The 12,062-nt window shown below is 42.1% G+C and overlaps 1 protein-coding gene across 4 annotated transcripts in view; it reads right to left on the bottom strand.

The window, feature by feature from the left end:
* The window catches only part of CADPS2 (calcium dependent secretion activator 2), a 308,405-nt gene that overhangs the window by 41,308 nt on the left and 255,035 nt on the right, over positions 1 to 12,062 (bottom strand). For all 4 annotated transcript variants that reach the window (XM_066634562.1, XM_066634564.1, XM_066634565.1 and 1 more), the window contains one exon: positions 11,938 to 11,970. In XM_066634562.1, coding sequence (XP_066490659.1) covers positions 11,938 to 11,970 — 33 coding nt within the window. The remainder of the gene's footprint in view (positions 1 to 11,937; positions 11,971 to 12,062) is intronic.

The following is a 12,062-nucleotide window of genomic DNA, read 5'->3' as shown; positions in this document are numbered from 1 at the left end:
GCTACATTGGTAGTACCTCCCTTATTTCCTTTAAATCCCTCCTGAAATGCTACTTATTACATGAAGCCATTGCTGCAATTTCCTACTTCCCATACCACACTGCAACTGAGCCTAAGCAAGGGTGCAATCCTAACCCTTTATGTCAGTATTTTCCAGCACTGGCATGCTGGATGGGATGTGCCAATGGGATGTGTGCTGCATCCTGCAGTTGGGTGTCACTCACGGAGGCCTCCTCAAAGTAAGGGAATGTTTGTTCCCTTACATCACAGCTGCATTGCCCTTATGTCAGTGCTTTCCAGCACTGACATAAGGGGTTAGGATTGCACCCTAAGTATACTTGCTAAGTCACATAACTTTCCGCAGCCCTTGTCGCTGATTGGCCCTGCCTCCTAGAAGTAGGAGGGGCAACCCCAAAGACTTCAGGAATGCCCCCTTCCTCTTCCAGAGAATAAGTTCACGCAATCCTTCCTCCCCTCCCATGTCCCAGGACCCAGACTATGTAAGCATTCATAAGGGGAAATGTAATGTGCAAATTTTTCTCATGGTTGCCTTTATGAAAGCCACCTAAACTGATGAACACTACATCCATATTGGCATTCTGTATAACTATGGAACTATCAAGGTCACAACCACTTTTGCTATCACTTCTTAGAGCATTTATTCCCCTTCCCCTCCAATATTATTCTACAATAGGGAGAAAGTCTGTGGAACTTTTTCCCCCTGTAGCTTGCATGCTAGGGCTAGGCAGCAAGTAAGGATGCATGCTAAGTAGAGATAACCATAAAATCACAAAATCAGAGCTGGAAAGGATCTACAAGATCACAAAGTCCAACCCCCTGCCAATGCAACGTCCTGCCAACGTCCACAACAACATTACCAATAGATGGCCATTCAGCCATCCAAGATCTCCAATGATGGAGAATTTACTATCTTCCAAAGAAGGCCGTTCCATTGCTGAAGTCTGTATCATCAGAAGGTCCTTCTTAACATTTAATCAAAATCTCCCTTGTTGCAATTTAAAACCCCTTTATCGTAGTCCTACCCTCTGGAGCAACTGATACTGTACTATCTTCCACATTACAGATAGTTAAGTCACCTTTTAACTTTCTCTTCTCCAAACTAAACTCACCCAACACTTTCAATCTGCCCTCACGATGATACAACAGGTTGTATCTTTAAAAACTGGCTTCTAGTTTGAAATCTTCCCTGGGTTCACTCAGGTTCACAACTGTTGCTTTGATCCCAGAAATCAGAACAGAGAATCAGAGAGCCCCAACTTTACCTTGCTCCCAAGTAAAAGTATGGGGGAAAGGAGGCAATCTGTTCAGTTTTTTCCTTTGCAGAGGGATCACTGCAGAAAGTGCTATGCCGAACACAAAATCAACAGATTTTGCAGGAATTCACAAGCAGATTATTGCCTGCTTTGGCTAACAGATATTTCTTAGAAAAACTATGATGTTTTTGCATTCAGATATGCTGTCACCCATGGATATTGGTCTGGAGAGGAAAATATCTTACTGTGAAACTTGTTAAAGCACAGGACAGTTTTTCTTGGGAATTCTCATTTCTCAGCATTTGTGCAGGAATGTTCATGATGAGTGCTGAGTGGCCTTTTGCCATGTTTCAGCCACAAGTGTCCAACACACTTGGTTAGCTTAGCACCTACACTTACCAACAGCTGCACTGAACTCGAAGGTCTTTGAGTTTATAGACAGTACCTTAAACTTTCATCAAGGAGCTCCCATGAGTTCCCTGATCTAGATGTTGATAAATAGCTTTCAGCAATACACATCTTCCAAACCTGGGTGAGATTTAGCCTAAATGGTTGATATTGGCCATCATTTTGTCAATCATATTATGCAATTTTTAATGTAAGAGCAGGTACGGGCTAGTGTTTGACTTACTATGAAACTTTAGTGTATGTTTTGCCTGATATAACATTTTCTTTTATAATGTGCCCTTAAGGCACAAACATGAGTTAATCTGAAATTCAGTACTATAAAAATAAAAAAGATTAATTACTTTGTCAAGAACAGCTTACAATGACACGACTATGGATAATTCCGAATGTAACCAAAAATCTTGTTGGGAACAGGTGGGGAAGTCAAGCAAGACATAAATGAAAATGTGTCACCCACATCTTTCTTTGTAGGCTATATGGATTCAAAGGACCTGATCTGGCTATTGGCAAGAGTCACTTCATGGTTTTTCTGCCTACAGAGTCTCAAGCAGAAGAACCTGGTGGATGTGCCATGGGAAGGCTCTGGTGTCACAAGTCCTGTCCTCTCAGCATTTCAACATTTATCTCAAGAGTCTTGATATGATTTCCCCCCCAATTATCCCAAATGAAGAAATGGCATTTTAGGAGGTGTAACTATTTTTTTTACTGTCAACTTGGGAATAGTAAAAGAAACAAATCCGAATTTGAATATTGTTCCAAAGCTTCCCAAATACAATGCTTTCTGCATTCACTGATTTTCTGTAAGATAAGATTAAGAAAACCATAGAAGCCTGAGGTCTCCGTCTTTTGTGACAGCAAATTCATTTTATTGGAATTGTCAAAGACAAGTATTCAGACATTATTATTATCCTCTCGGATTGCACAACTTGTTTTTGAACTTGGATGGTTTCATCCAGATTATATAGCTTTAACTTCATATAGACGTATATATATTGATATGGATTTAACTTATATAGACTTAACTTCATACAGCTGTAACTTAACCTGCTAGCTTAACTACGGTTAAAGGATTGGGAATATTGTGTGTCCACTCTTCTTACAGAGCTCTTGTTTCAGCACATCAGAAAAATCTTCATGGTGTCATAATCCTTTTGGAGCAGGGACAACACCTCTTTTATGCTCTGTATGGAACACAGTACACCATTGATGTTTCAAGCTAAGGTACAGTGGTATTTCAACATTATATATCATCTACATGTTTTCAGGGTATGGCACAACAATGCATTTTTTTTTTAATCCTCAATGATAAAAATCCCAGACAAGAGGATTTTGGAACTATTAATGCTGTGCAGTAATTCTTTCCAACACACAATTACTCCTTAATATCTATATGAAGCATGCAAATTTTCTTTCAAGTTGGGTTAAAAAAAGTGTCCTGAAAACAATCAATTCTTGGGGAAAAAATCCTATTAACAATCTTTCTCCCCTTTTCTTGGAGATGTTTACCTAATCTGTGACATATGGGAATTTCACACCTAGTGAATATATTTTCATGTAGCTTGTGGCATGAGACTCTAATCATTAGAAGAATATACACAAGTAAGATAACTGCAACAGCTGGTGACATTTACCAATTAGAATTACAGTTCTTTAAAACACTTTATCCTTTTTTTTCCTCCAGTGTACACAGGGTAATTATCTCTGATAAATTGCTGAAAAATCTAATTTTCCTTTTAAATAGTTTTACTTAGTGTCTATACATGCCTGGATAAAGGCGATTGATTCTCCAAAGAACTTACGATGGTTAAGCTCACAGTTTTAAAGCTAATAAAACTGGATTAACTAGCTAATTAAGAGCCATTAAAACCCCCCTTCTTATGAAAATTTACTTAGGGCAGACATGACATTAACAGAAAATGAAAATACATACTTCTCCTTTAAATATTTAAGAAACTATCTGTTTTAGCATTCTTTGTAAAGCATTTTTTAAATTTAGCCTACGCATTTGCAAGTCGAAGGTTTGACAGGCTGCTTTGCTAATCAGCTTCCATGCATTTCAGAATGTGAGAGAAAGATATTTCAGTAGCAATTCAAGTACAATGATTCAGCAGTGGTTCTCAAAGTGGTGGGTCGTGACCCACCATTGGAACCGAAACAGGTCACTTTCCCTTTAAGGGGAATGACCCATAAATGGGTGTCCCAATGGTGCTTATCACAGCATGTGGGCACACAGGTGCATTTACACATACCTGAGGGGACTGTGCAACCCCCGTAGGGTCCTAGAGGCTTGCAGCCCCCTACACGAGCCTCCCCTCCACTGTAGTGGGATCTGATTTGCACTGGGATCCCACTTCCGGTTTTGGAAACTCTGTGCTCCGGAGCTCTGACCGCAGACTGGAAGTGGGCTCTGACTGCAAATCAGAGCCCACTGTAGTGGAGGGGAGGCTCGTGGATGGGGCTGTGAGCTTCCAGGACCCTGTGGGGGTTGCACTGTCCCCCCAGATATGTGTAAATGTGCCCGGGTGCCCATGGCACCATGATTGCTGTGGCGCTGTCAGGACATCCCTCTCATCCCAGTCCCGCCTCCACAAGCACTCACCCCCAGTTCTCAGACTCCCGGAGAGTTTGAGAACTACTGATTTACAGCGTTTGACCCAGAGGGAAAAGACTATACATGTAGGAGAGAATTGTGCATGCCACTAGATTTATCAGTGCTTTCTTGAGACAAAGAGACAAACTTCTGTTTAGGTTGAAATGTAGTTTGCCTTCCTGGCAAGGAGAACCACCAGGGTAAAAAGAGCAGGCCAAGTTAGATTTGCATATGGTTCTCTTCTGTATGCATGAGTCCTTTCTTTGGACCTCAGTCATTCTGTTTTTTCTGTCTTCACAACAATCCTGTAAAGCAAGTTAGTGATACTAATGGCTCATTTTCTAAGGAAAAGCTGGCTCAGGTAAGAGCAAACTTGGGAAAATAGTGATGAGAGACAGGAGATTTTGTTTTCCACATCTGTCACTTTCTACTGAAACTTCCCTTCCCCAGACCCCCCCTCCATAGGGGTTGCACATGGGTAAACCTGTGTGAGCTTAATGGATAAACAATTTCAAGCTGGCTCTCCTAAATCAAAAGCCAACACTTTAGCCCGTTGATTTTCAAAAGAACATAAGAACAGTACCGCTGGATCAGGCCATAGGCCCATCTAGTCCAGCTTCCTGTATCTCACAGCGGCCACCAAATGCCCCAGGGAGCACACAAGACATCAAGAGACCTGCATCCTGGTGCCCTCCCTTGCACCTGGCATTCTGACATAGCCCATTTCTAAAATCAGGAGGTTGCACATACACATCATGGCTTGTAACTCGTGACGGATTCTTCCTCCAGAAATTGGTCCAATTTTCAACCTTTTTCATTTCACAGCACACTGACAGATACTAAAATTTTCAAGGCACACCATCGGTTTTTTGACAAGGCACACCATGTTGTTGGTGGGGGGCTCACATCCTCCAATGGCCCTACTAATAAATGACCCTCCCCCAAACTCCTGTGGCATGCCAGCAGACCATTTGCAGCACATCAGTGTGCCACAGCACAATGGTTGAAAATGGCTGTTCTATCCACTGTAATACATGGACAAGGTACAAAAAAAATCTAATCAGAGAAAGCAAAGTTTCCTTTGGATTGACTAATAATTATTTAAATGTTTATATCCTGTCTTTCCCTTTGAATAATTGGAGTGGCTCAAGGTGACACACAATAGTGTAAAAACAAACAGTAAAATTCAAAATAAGGCTGAAATAAAAGTGCAATAATTGTAAAACAATCATAAAGAATAGTACAATAAAAAACCATTAAAACAAAATATGGAATACAACCACAACACTTAAAACCACCTTTCTTTTAGGAAGATCAGGTAGAAAAGGACAGTCTTCAGCCCTTGCCAGTAGGGTAACAAGGAGGGCGCCATTCTTAATTTCATTGGGGGGGGGGGGTTCTATAAAAAGGCACAGTCACAGAGCAGACCCTGCTCCTCATCACTGACAATCTGGCTTCCACCAGAACATCCACCCCTTCAGCTGACGTTGGTACAGGTAGGGTTAGAAAGGGAAAGGCGCTTCCTTAAATATCCTGGAGGCAAACAAATGCTCTGAAGGTGGACAGCTTATATCCTGACCTTGTGAGCAAGTGTACTTACATAAATAAGTGTTTAGGGTGGAGTTGCTAAACCAGTAGAATATTGTGACTTGTGGCACTGAAACCAAGCCAGAATTTTGGCTGGTGCAGTTGTATCATTTAGTGAGGCCATGTCAGACACAACTATCACCCCAGGATAATCCATTACAGCCACGGGCAAGGATTTGGCCACAGATATAAGACTGGGCAGAAGGGACTATATTGGGACGGGAGGGGAAGTAATGAATCACCTGACATCACATCTCAGGCATTTAAGTTACCATGGAGTCATGCCTGTGCTATTTTTACAGTTGGTAATGGGATTGCAACTGACAGGAAGGACAAGCAGTAAGACCCCCAGCTTAAAAGGCACCCAATCTAAAAGGCAACTATGGCAGAACAAGCCACATTAGAACCTTCAGAACACCAGGGTAGCCTGTGAGAATTAAATAATTACTATCTAGATAAAGAATTTAACTTAAAATAATGGTTTCACATAGCAAATTGTTACCCACACTCAGCAGATACAGCGTGGCAATCAATTACAAGATCATTTTTGCACAAGAGGTATAAGCTCTGTGAAAAGATTAATTTTAGATTAGGTGGCAATCATCTATTCAAAACAGAAAGTAAATTTGGCTCAGCAAATGTCTGACAAATGGCCAGAGAATGAAGTATCAGAAATAACCTGGTTTTAAGGGAGAACAAGCATGCTGTTTTGTTGCTGCTGCTTTAAAAAAAAATTCAGTTTAGACAAGTAGCCAAGATGTTTTGATCATGGTAATGTGCAGACTCCCTGGGCACAAAAGGTAAGTGGGAAAAAGTGAAATTACAAAGTCATTAAACAAAATCCTGGGAAATGAAGTATTGTTATGGGGTTATTGTGTCACTGGTTAACACATGTAACCAAATACATTGGCAAGAGAAAAAAGTGAGTTTAAAACAAGAGAGTAAACCACAGCAGATTCTTTTCTCAGGGTTAATCACCAGTTAACCCAGCAAGATGGACATGACTTGAAGAGAGTGACAGAAAATTCCTCGTTAATTATACACTTCTGCAAATGTTCTTACTTCCTGGTGCTTCACCTAATCCTGCAGGTGTGGGCTGTCTCTTACAATTCACTGGTAGGTGGGTCCTTTCCCAGCAGGTTTCCCCCCCCCCCCCACATCAACAGGTTTAAATATAGAAGAACATGATTAACATTTCAACTAAGCATTAATTTACACTAGCAGGAGGGAAAACTATAACCCCATCACATTTATCTTTTATAAAATAATACTTTCCAGCAAAACAGTAACTCAGAGCCAATCCTATCCAACTTTCCAGCACTGATGAAGCCAGGCCAATGGGTTGTGGCCTCTTTACTGCTGCATTGTGGCTGCATCTGTGCTGGAAAGTTGGATAGGATTGGGCCCACAGCTTGCCCATGTTTGGGTTGGTTAGAAATTATCACATAAATGGCTTATATGGGTTTGAAGTGGTTAGCTGGAACCTAACCACTGTCACAAACAGTGACAAACAGTGCACGCAAACCACTTCCAGTTTTGTGTCACAACCAGAAGGTTGCTTGTGCGCACTGTCTGTCAACATTCTAAGCCTCGGGGAGCCCTGCGCAGGAGCGTAAGTGAAAGCACCCCCCCTCGGTGACGCGATCCTGGGGATCGCGTGTCGCTGCCGTGGCCCTTCTCCCACAAAGGCTTACTTAGGGAGTAAAACTCTTCCTAAGTTTGAGAACCACCGTTTCAAAGCAATGAAAAATCAACCGCTAAATGGCGCATGTAGATAATTTAAAGCACAACTTCCCAAGGGCATCTTTACACATGACAGAAGCACCTTTTCAACTGCCCCCCATCACTTCTGTGCAGATGGGAACACGGGTTATGTGGGACAAAGAGTGAATGGACACTCTTCTCCATTTACATTCTACATCTGCATTATGCAAGAATGCTCTTAAGTGATACACTCTCTAGGCTGTCACAAGAGACACACACATATACCCAACATCAAAACACTTGAGGGAAAATTGTAAGGAACTCTAAACCATGTTCTTTTTTCTTTTTTTTTCTTTTTACACAATATCAGTACTTTATCTATAAGAATGGAAATGAGAACTACCTGAAGTTTCTGGCTTGCTTTTCTTGTGTCTCCTTCTACGTAACATGTTGTAGCTTTTAAGGATTTTCTAGCTGTAACCCAAGATACTGATATTCAATTATGCTTACATCTAATGGCTATGTGCCTATTACAGCTCTGTAAATCCGTACAAAAGAGAAGTGAAACTCTTCAGAATCTATTGCCGGTGCAAATCTTATTTTTATCAGTTAATCTTGAAGAAACAAATTCTATGCAGAGTAAATTGTTTTTCTATTTGGTAGATCTTGAAAAGTACACACGCATTTTTTCCCCCCCCACATTGTCTTTTTAAAGTACATTTTTGTGCGGAAAAACTATCGCTGAACATCTAGGGCTCTTGAGAGAAATTGTGAGACCCAGGGAAGAGGAAGTAGTAGGAATTCTTACTTTGCCAGCCGTTTCCAAACTCTCAGGGAGTGTTTGGGAACTGGTAAGTGTTTGCAGGGGAGGGGAGGAGGAGTAATGTGATTGCCACAATCAGGCTGCTGCCAGAGGAAAGGGGTTTTTTAAAACCCCATAGCAACATGGGGGTTGCTATGGCTCTCCAGAGTGCCCAGAGAGGCTGCGATACCCTATGCAGGCTTCTGTGAATCTTCAAAGAGCTGTAAAAAGCAAAAAACAAACACAAACCCTCCACTTCCAGTTTTCACAACGAAAACCAGAAGTCAGTCAGTCAGTCAGTCGGTTGGTTGGTTGGTCCTTCCTTCCTTCCTTCCTTACTTCCTTCTTTACAGTTCTTTGGGGACTCATAGAGGCTTGAAGAGGGGGTTGCAGGCTCCCTGGACCCTCTAGAGAGCCAGAGAGACCCTCAGGTAAGTTTAAAAAAACCTTCTTTCCCAGGCAGCAGTGCAATTGTGGGGATCATGTTGCTGCTGTCCCTGTCATCCTGCCCCTTAAGGGGACAACAACAGAGTTTCCCTGGTTGGGGTACTGCAACGCCCCAGCTTGGAAACCTATGTACTGTGCTATTACAGTCTTCTCCAGGCAGCTTGCCACCATCAGAAGACATCCGAACAGCTCATCATTTCCCTGTTACAGGCTCTCCAAGACAGCCTTCCCTGGAACCTAATTTTTTCCCCCCTAAGAATAAGATCCCCATGGCATAATTTTATAAAATGATGAGCTAATACGATTTTTGGGTGGGGAATACAGCAATAAAGTAATTCTGTAAGAATTGTCTGCGTGTATGCTCACCACTGCTCATATAAAGCAAAATGTGTAATGAGTGTACATCTGCAGTCAATGTATCTTGTGTGGATTGTACAGTGGCAGATACTGTAGACTTGTTGAGGTATATCATTCCCAGTTGTTTAATCCAGTTCTCCAAAAATAAGCTATAAAAGTGGATTGGTGCCAGGAGAAAAACAGGGAGCAAAGGTTTGCAAATAATACAATTAAAAGAGTTGGAAGGGACCTACAGAATCAAGTCCAATCTCTGACAATGCAAGCTGTCTATAACTACAATATCTCCAAAAGACAGCTATCCAGCAGTCTCCACTTAAGGATCTACAGTGATGGAGAGACTACCACCTTCCAAAGCAGACTGTTCCACATTGCTAAGTAGTCGGTACTGATCTTCCTAACGTTTGAGATTGAGATTTCCCCTGTAATTTAAACCCATTTGCTCTGGCCCTGCCCTCCAAAGCAACTGAGAACAAATCTGCTCCATCTTCCATATGACGGCCCCTCATATATCATCTCACTTCTTAACCATCTCTTCTCCAAACTAAGCACGCCCATCTCCTCCAAACTGTCCTCACTGGATGGTCTCCAGCCCCCTCCCAGAAACGCAGAACTGGACACAACATTCCAGACAGGGTCTGACTAAAGGAGAACACAGCAATATCATTACTTCTTGTGATCTGGATACCATACTTCTGTTGATGCAGGCTAGAACTGCATTCTCCTTCTTTGCCACCTCATCACATTGCTGGCTCAATATTTAGCATGTTGGCTACTAAATGCCTAGACCTTTCCACATGTGTAACTGCTCAGGCAAGCACCCCCATCTTATATATGTACTTTTGATTTCTTCAACCCAAAGTTAACAACTTTACATTTTGTTTGTATTTGCCCCGTTTTCCATCCTGTCAAGATCTCTTTGGATCCTGATTCCTGACTTCTATGGCAAAGGTTCCCAAACTGTGTCATGCCACCCCAGGGCATTGCTAAGCACTCCCCAGGGTGCAGTGGGCTGCTGGCCAGCTGGCAGCGAGACTGCGATGAGACACTGCAAACGGTGGTAAGAGACTCGGCCTGGCAGGTTGAGCTCCTGCGCGCTGTTTTTGTGCGATTGAAAAGGCCTGCATGCCTGCCATGAACCTCTTACCACCATGTGGTCTCCGAATTCAGAAGTACCTGGATCTGTTGTGGTCTCCTAACCCAGACAATATCATCACCAATTACTTCTGGGAGCTGTGTGCTGCATTTGCAACATGGGGAGAATCATGGGACACCAAAGTTTAGGAAGCCTTGTTCTAGGGTAACAGCTATTCTTTCCAGTTTTATATCATCTCCAGAGCTGATGAGCATCCCTTCTACGCTCTCATCCAAGTCATAAATGAACAACACCAGGCCCAAGATAGAGGTTACTTATACCTAAGATCAGTGGAGTAGCTAGAGAGGGTGCAAAGCACTAACTTTTGCAGGGAACCTAATGCGGTGTGCAAGCGCCGCTCCCCTTTGGAGCCATTCTGGGTGGTGGGGGCAAAACCGAGGTGTTCGCTTCCCTACATTCACTTCCGTTTTGCTCTCACCACTTGGGAATGGGTCGAAAGGGGAGGGGCCACTTGCACACCGCGAGAGGCTCCCTGCAAACTTAGCACTTTGCACCCGCTCTCGCTATGCCACTGCCTAAGATGGTAAAGTGTACAACAGCATTTATAAAAACGTTTTAAAAATATAAGAAATAAGAGAGAAAAGATTCTCAACCCAATCCTATGTTTACCTGGAAGTAGTCCCACATTATTCAACGGGGTTTACTTCCAAGTAAGTATCCACGGAAGTTGAGTTTTAAGCAGAGATAAAGGCAGGTAAGTTAGGGATTTTCTTAAAAGAGAAACGAGGAATAATGACTACAAAGTGAAAGAAAAGACTTGAATGGAACAGGGTAGTGCTGTAGTCTGAAGCAAGACATGAAGGAATTATGAAGCGCTTCGCAGCTTCATAAGGTCTATACGCATGCCACAACCCTTGTCCCTACTGCCAGTACACTCTGAACTCAACTCCATCAAATACAGTGTTTGTGCACAGACACATTAACTTGAGACATTTACTCAACATCATCAGATACATTGAGCACCCACTGTCCCTAACCAGGAATAGAATTTCTCCCTAGGTACAGTATTGACAAATGCAGTACTTATGGTGGGTGGGGATTTGGAATGAGTTGCAACAGTTCATTCCCATTGGATGTCTACTTGGTACACTGTACCAGGGTTCAGAATGCTGAAATCCTTACCATTTTCTGAGTCTGAAAGAAATTAGCTTCCGATCTGGGCAAACTCACGAATAATAAGTTTTTCAACAATGTCTGTACAGGTACACATCAGTTGGAGTACGTGATATTCTTGGGCAGAGAATACAGTTTTGAGACACATGTGCTAAGATCATCTGCTTCCTTGAGAAACTCAAATAAGCTAAGCCTTCAAACAATACACCCAAATGACAAAATGCCCCCCCCATCAGTTTCTAGGTTACAATCCTCACTGCTCTACAACTGAAAAAGTGCACTGAGAATAACCTTTCTATGCTTTGCTCTGAGAGTTAGCTGTTGTTACTTGAGGGAAATGAAATGCCCTCTAGGGGCAAGATGTATCTGTTTAAATACTGTGTGTAAAGCTATAATGAACCTCTAAAGGAAAGTGCAATGATAACATATGAAAGAAGTACATGTTGTGGAAAGCAACACATTTACAGAACCGACATTTTTCTAGAAAGAAAACTTATACTTACAGGAACATCAACATATTTTGAAGCCGCTTTCACCTTAAATAAATATAAAAGAAATTAATAAAAACTGCAACTGGTTACCATTACCTTTCTGTGGACTATAACAATCAAATGTTAAAGAGACGCCA

The sequence above is a fragment of the Tiliqua scincoides genome, chromosome 7, assembly GCF_035046505.1.
Source record: "Tiliqua scincoides isolate rTilSci1 chromosome 7, rTilSci1.hap2, whole genome shotgun sequence".
In the NCBI taxonomy this organism is placed as follows: domain Eukaryota; kingdom Metazoa; phylum Chordata; class Lepidosauria; order Squamata; family Scincidae; genus Tiliqua; species Tiliqua scincoides.
Note: the sequence above shows the minus strand (reverse complement) of the source record. Positions and strands in the feature narration are given on the sequence as shown.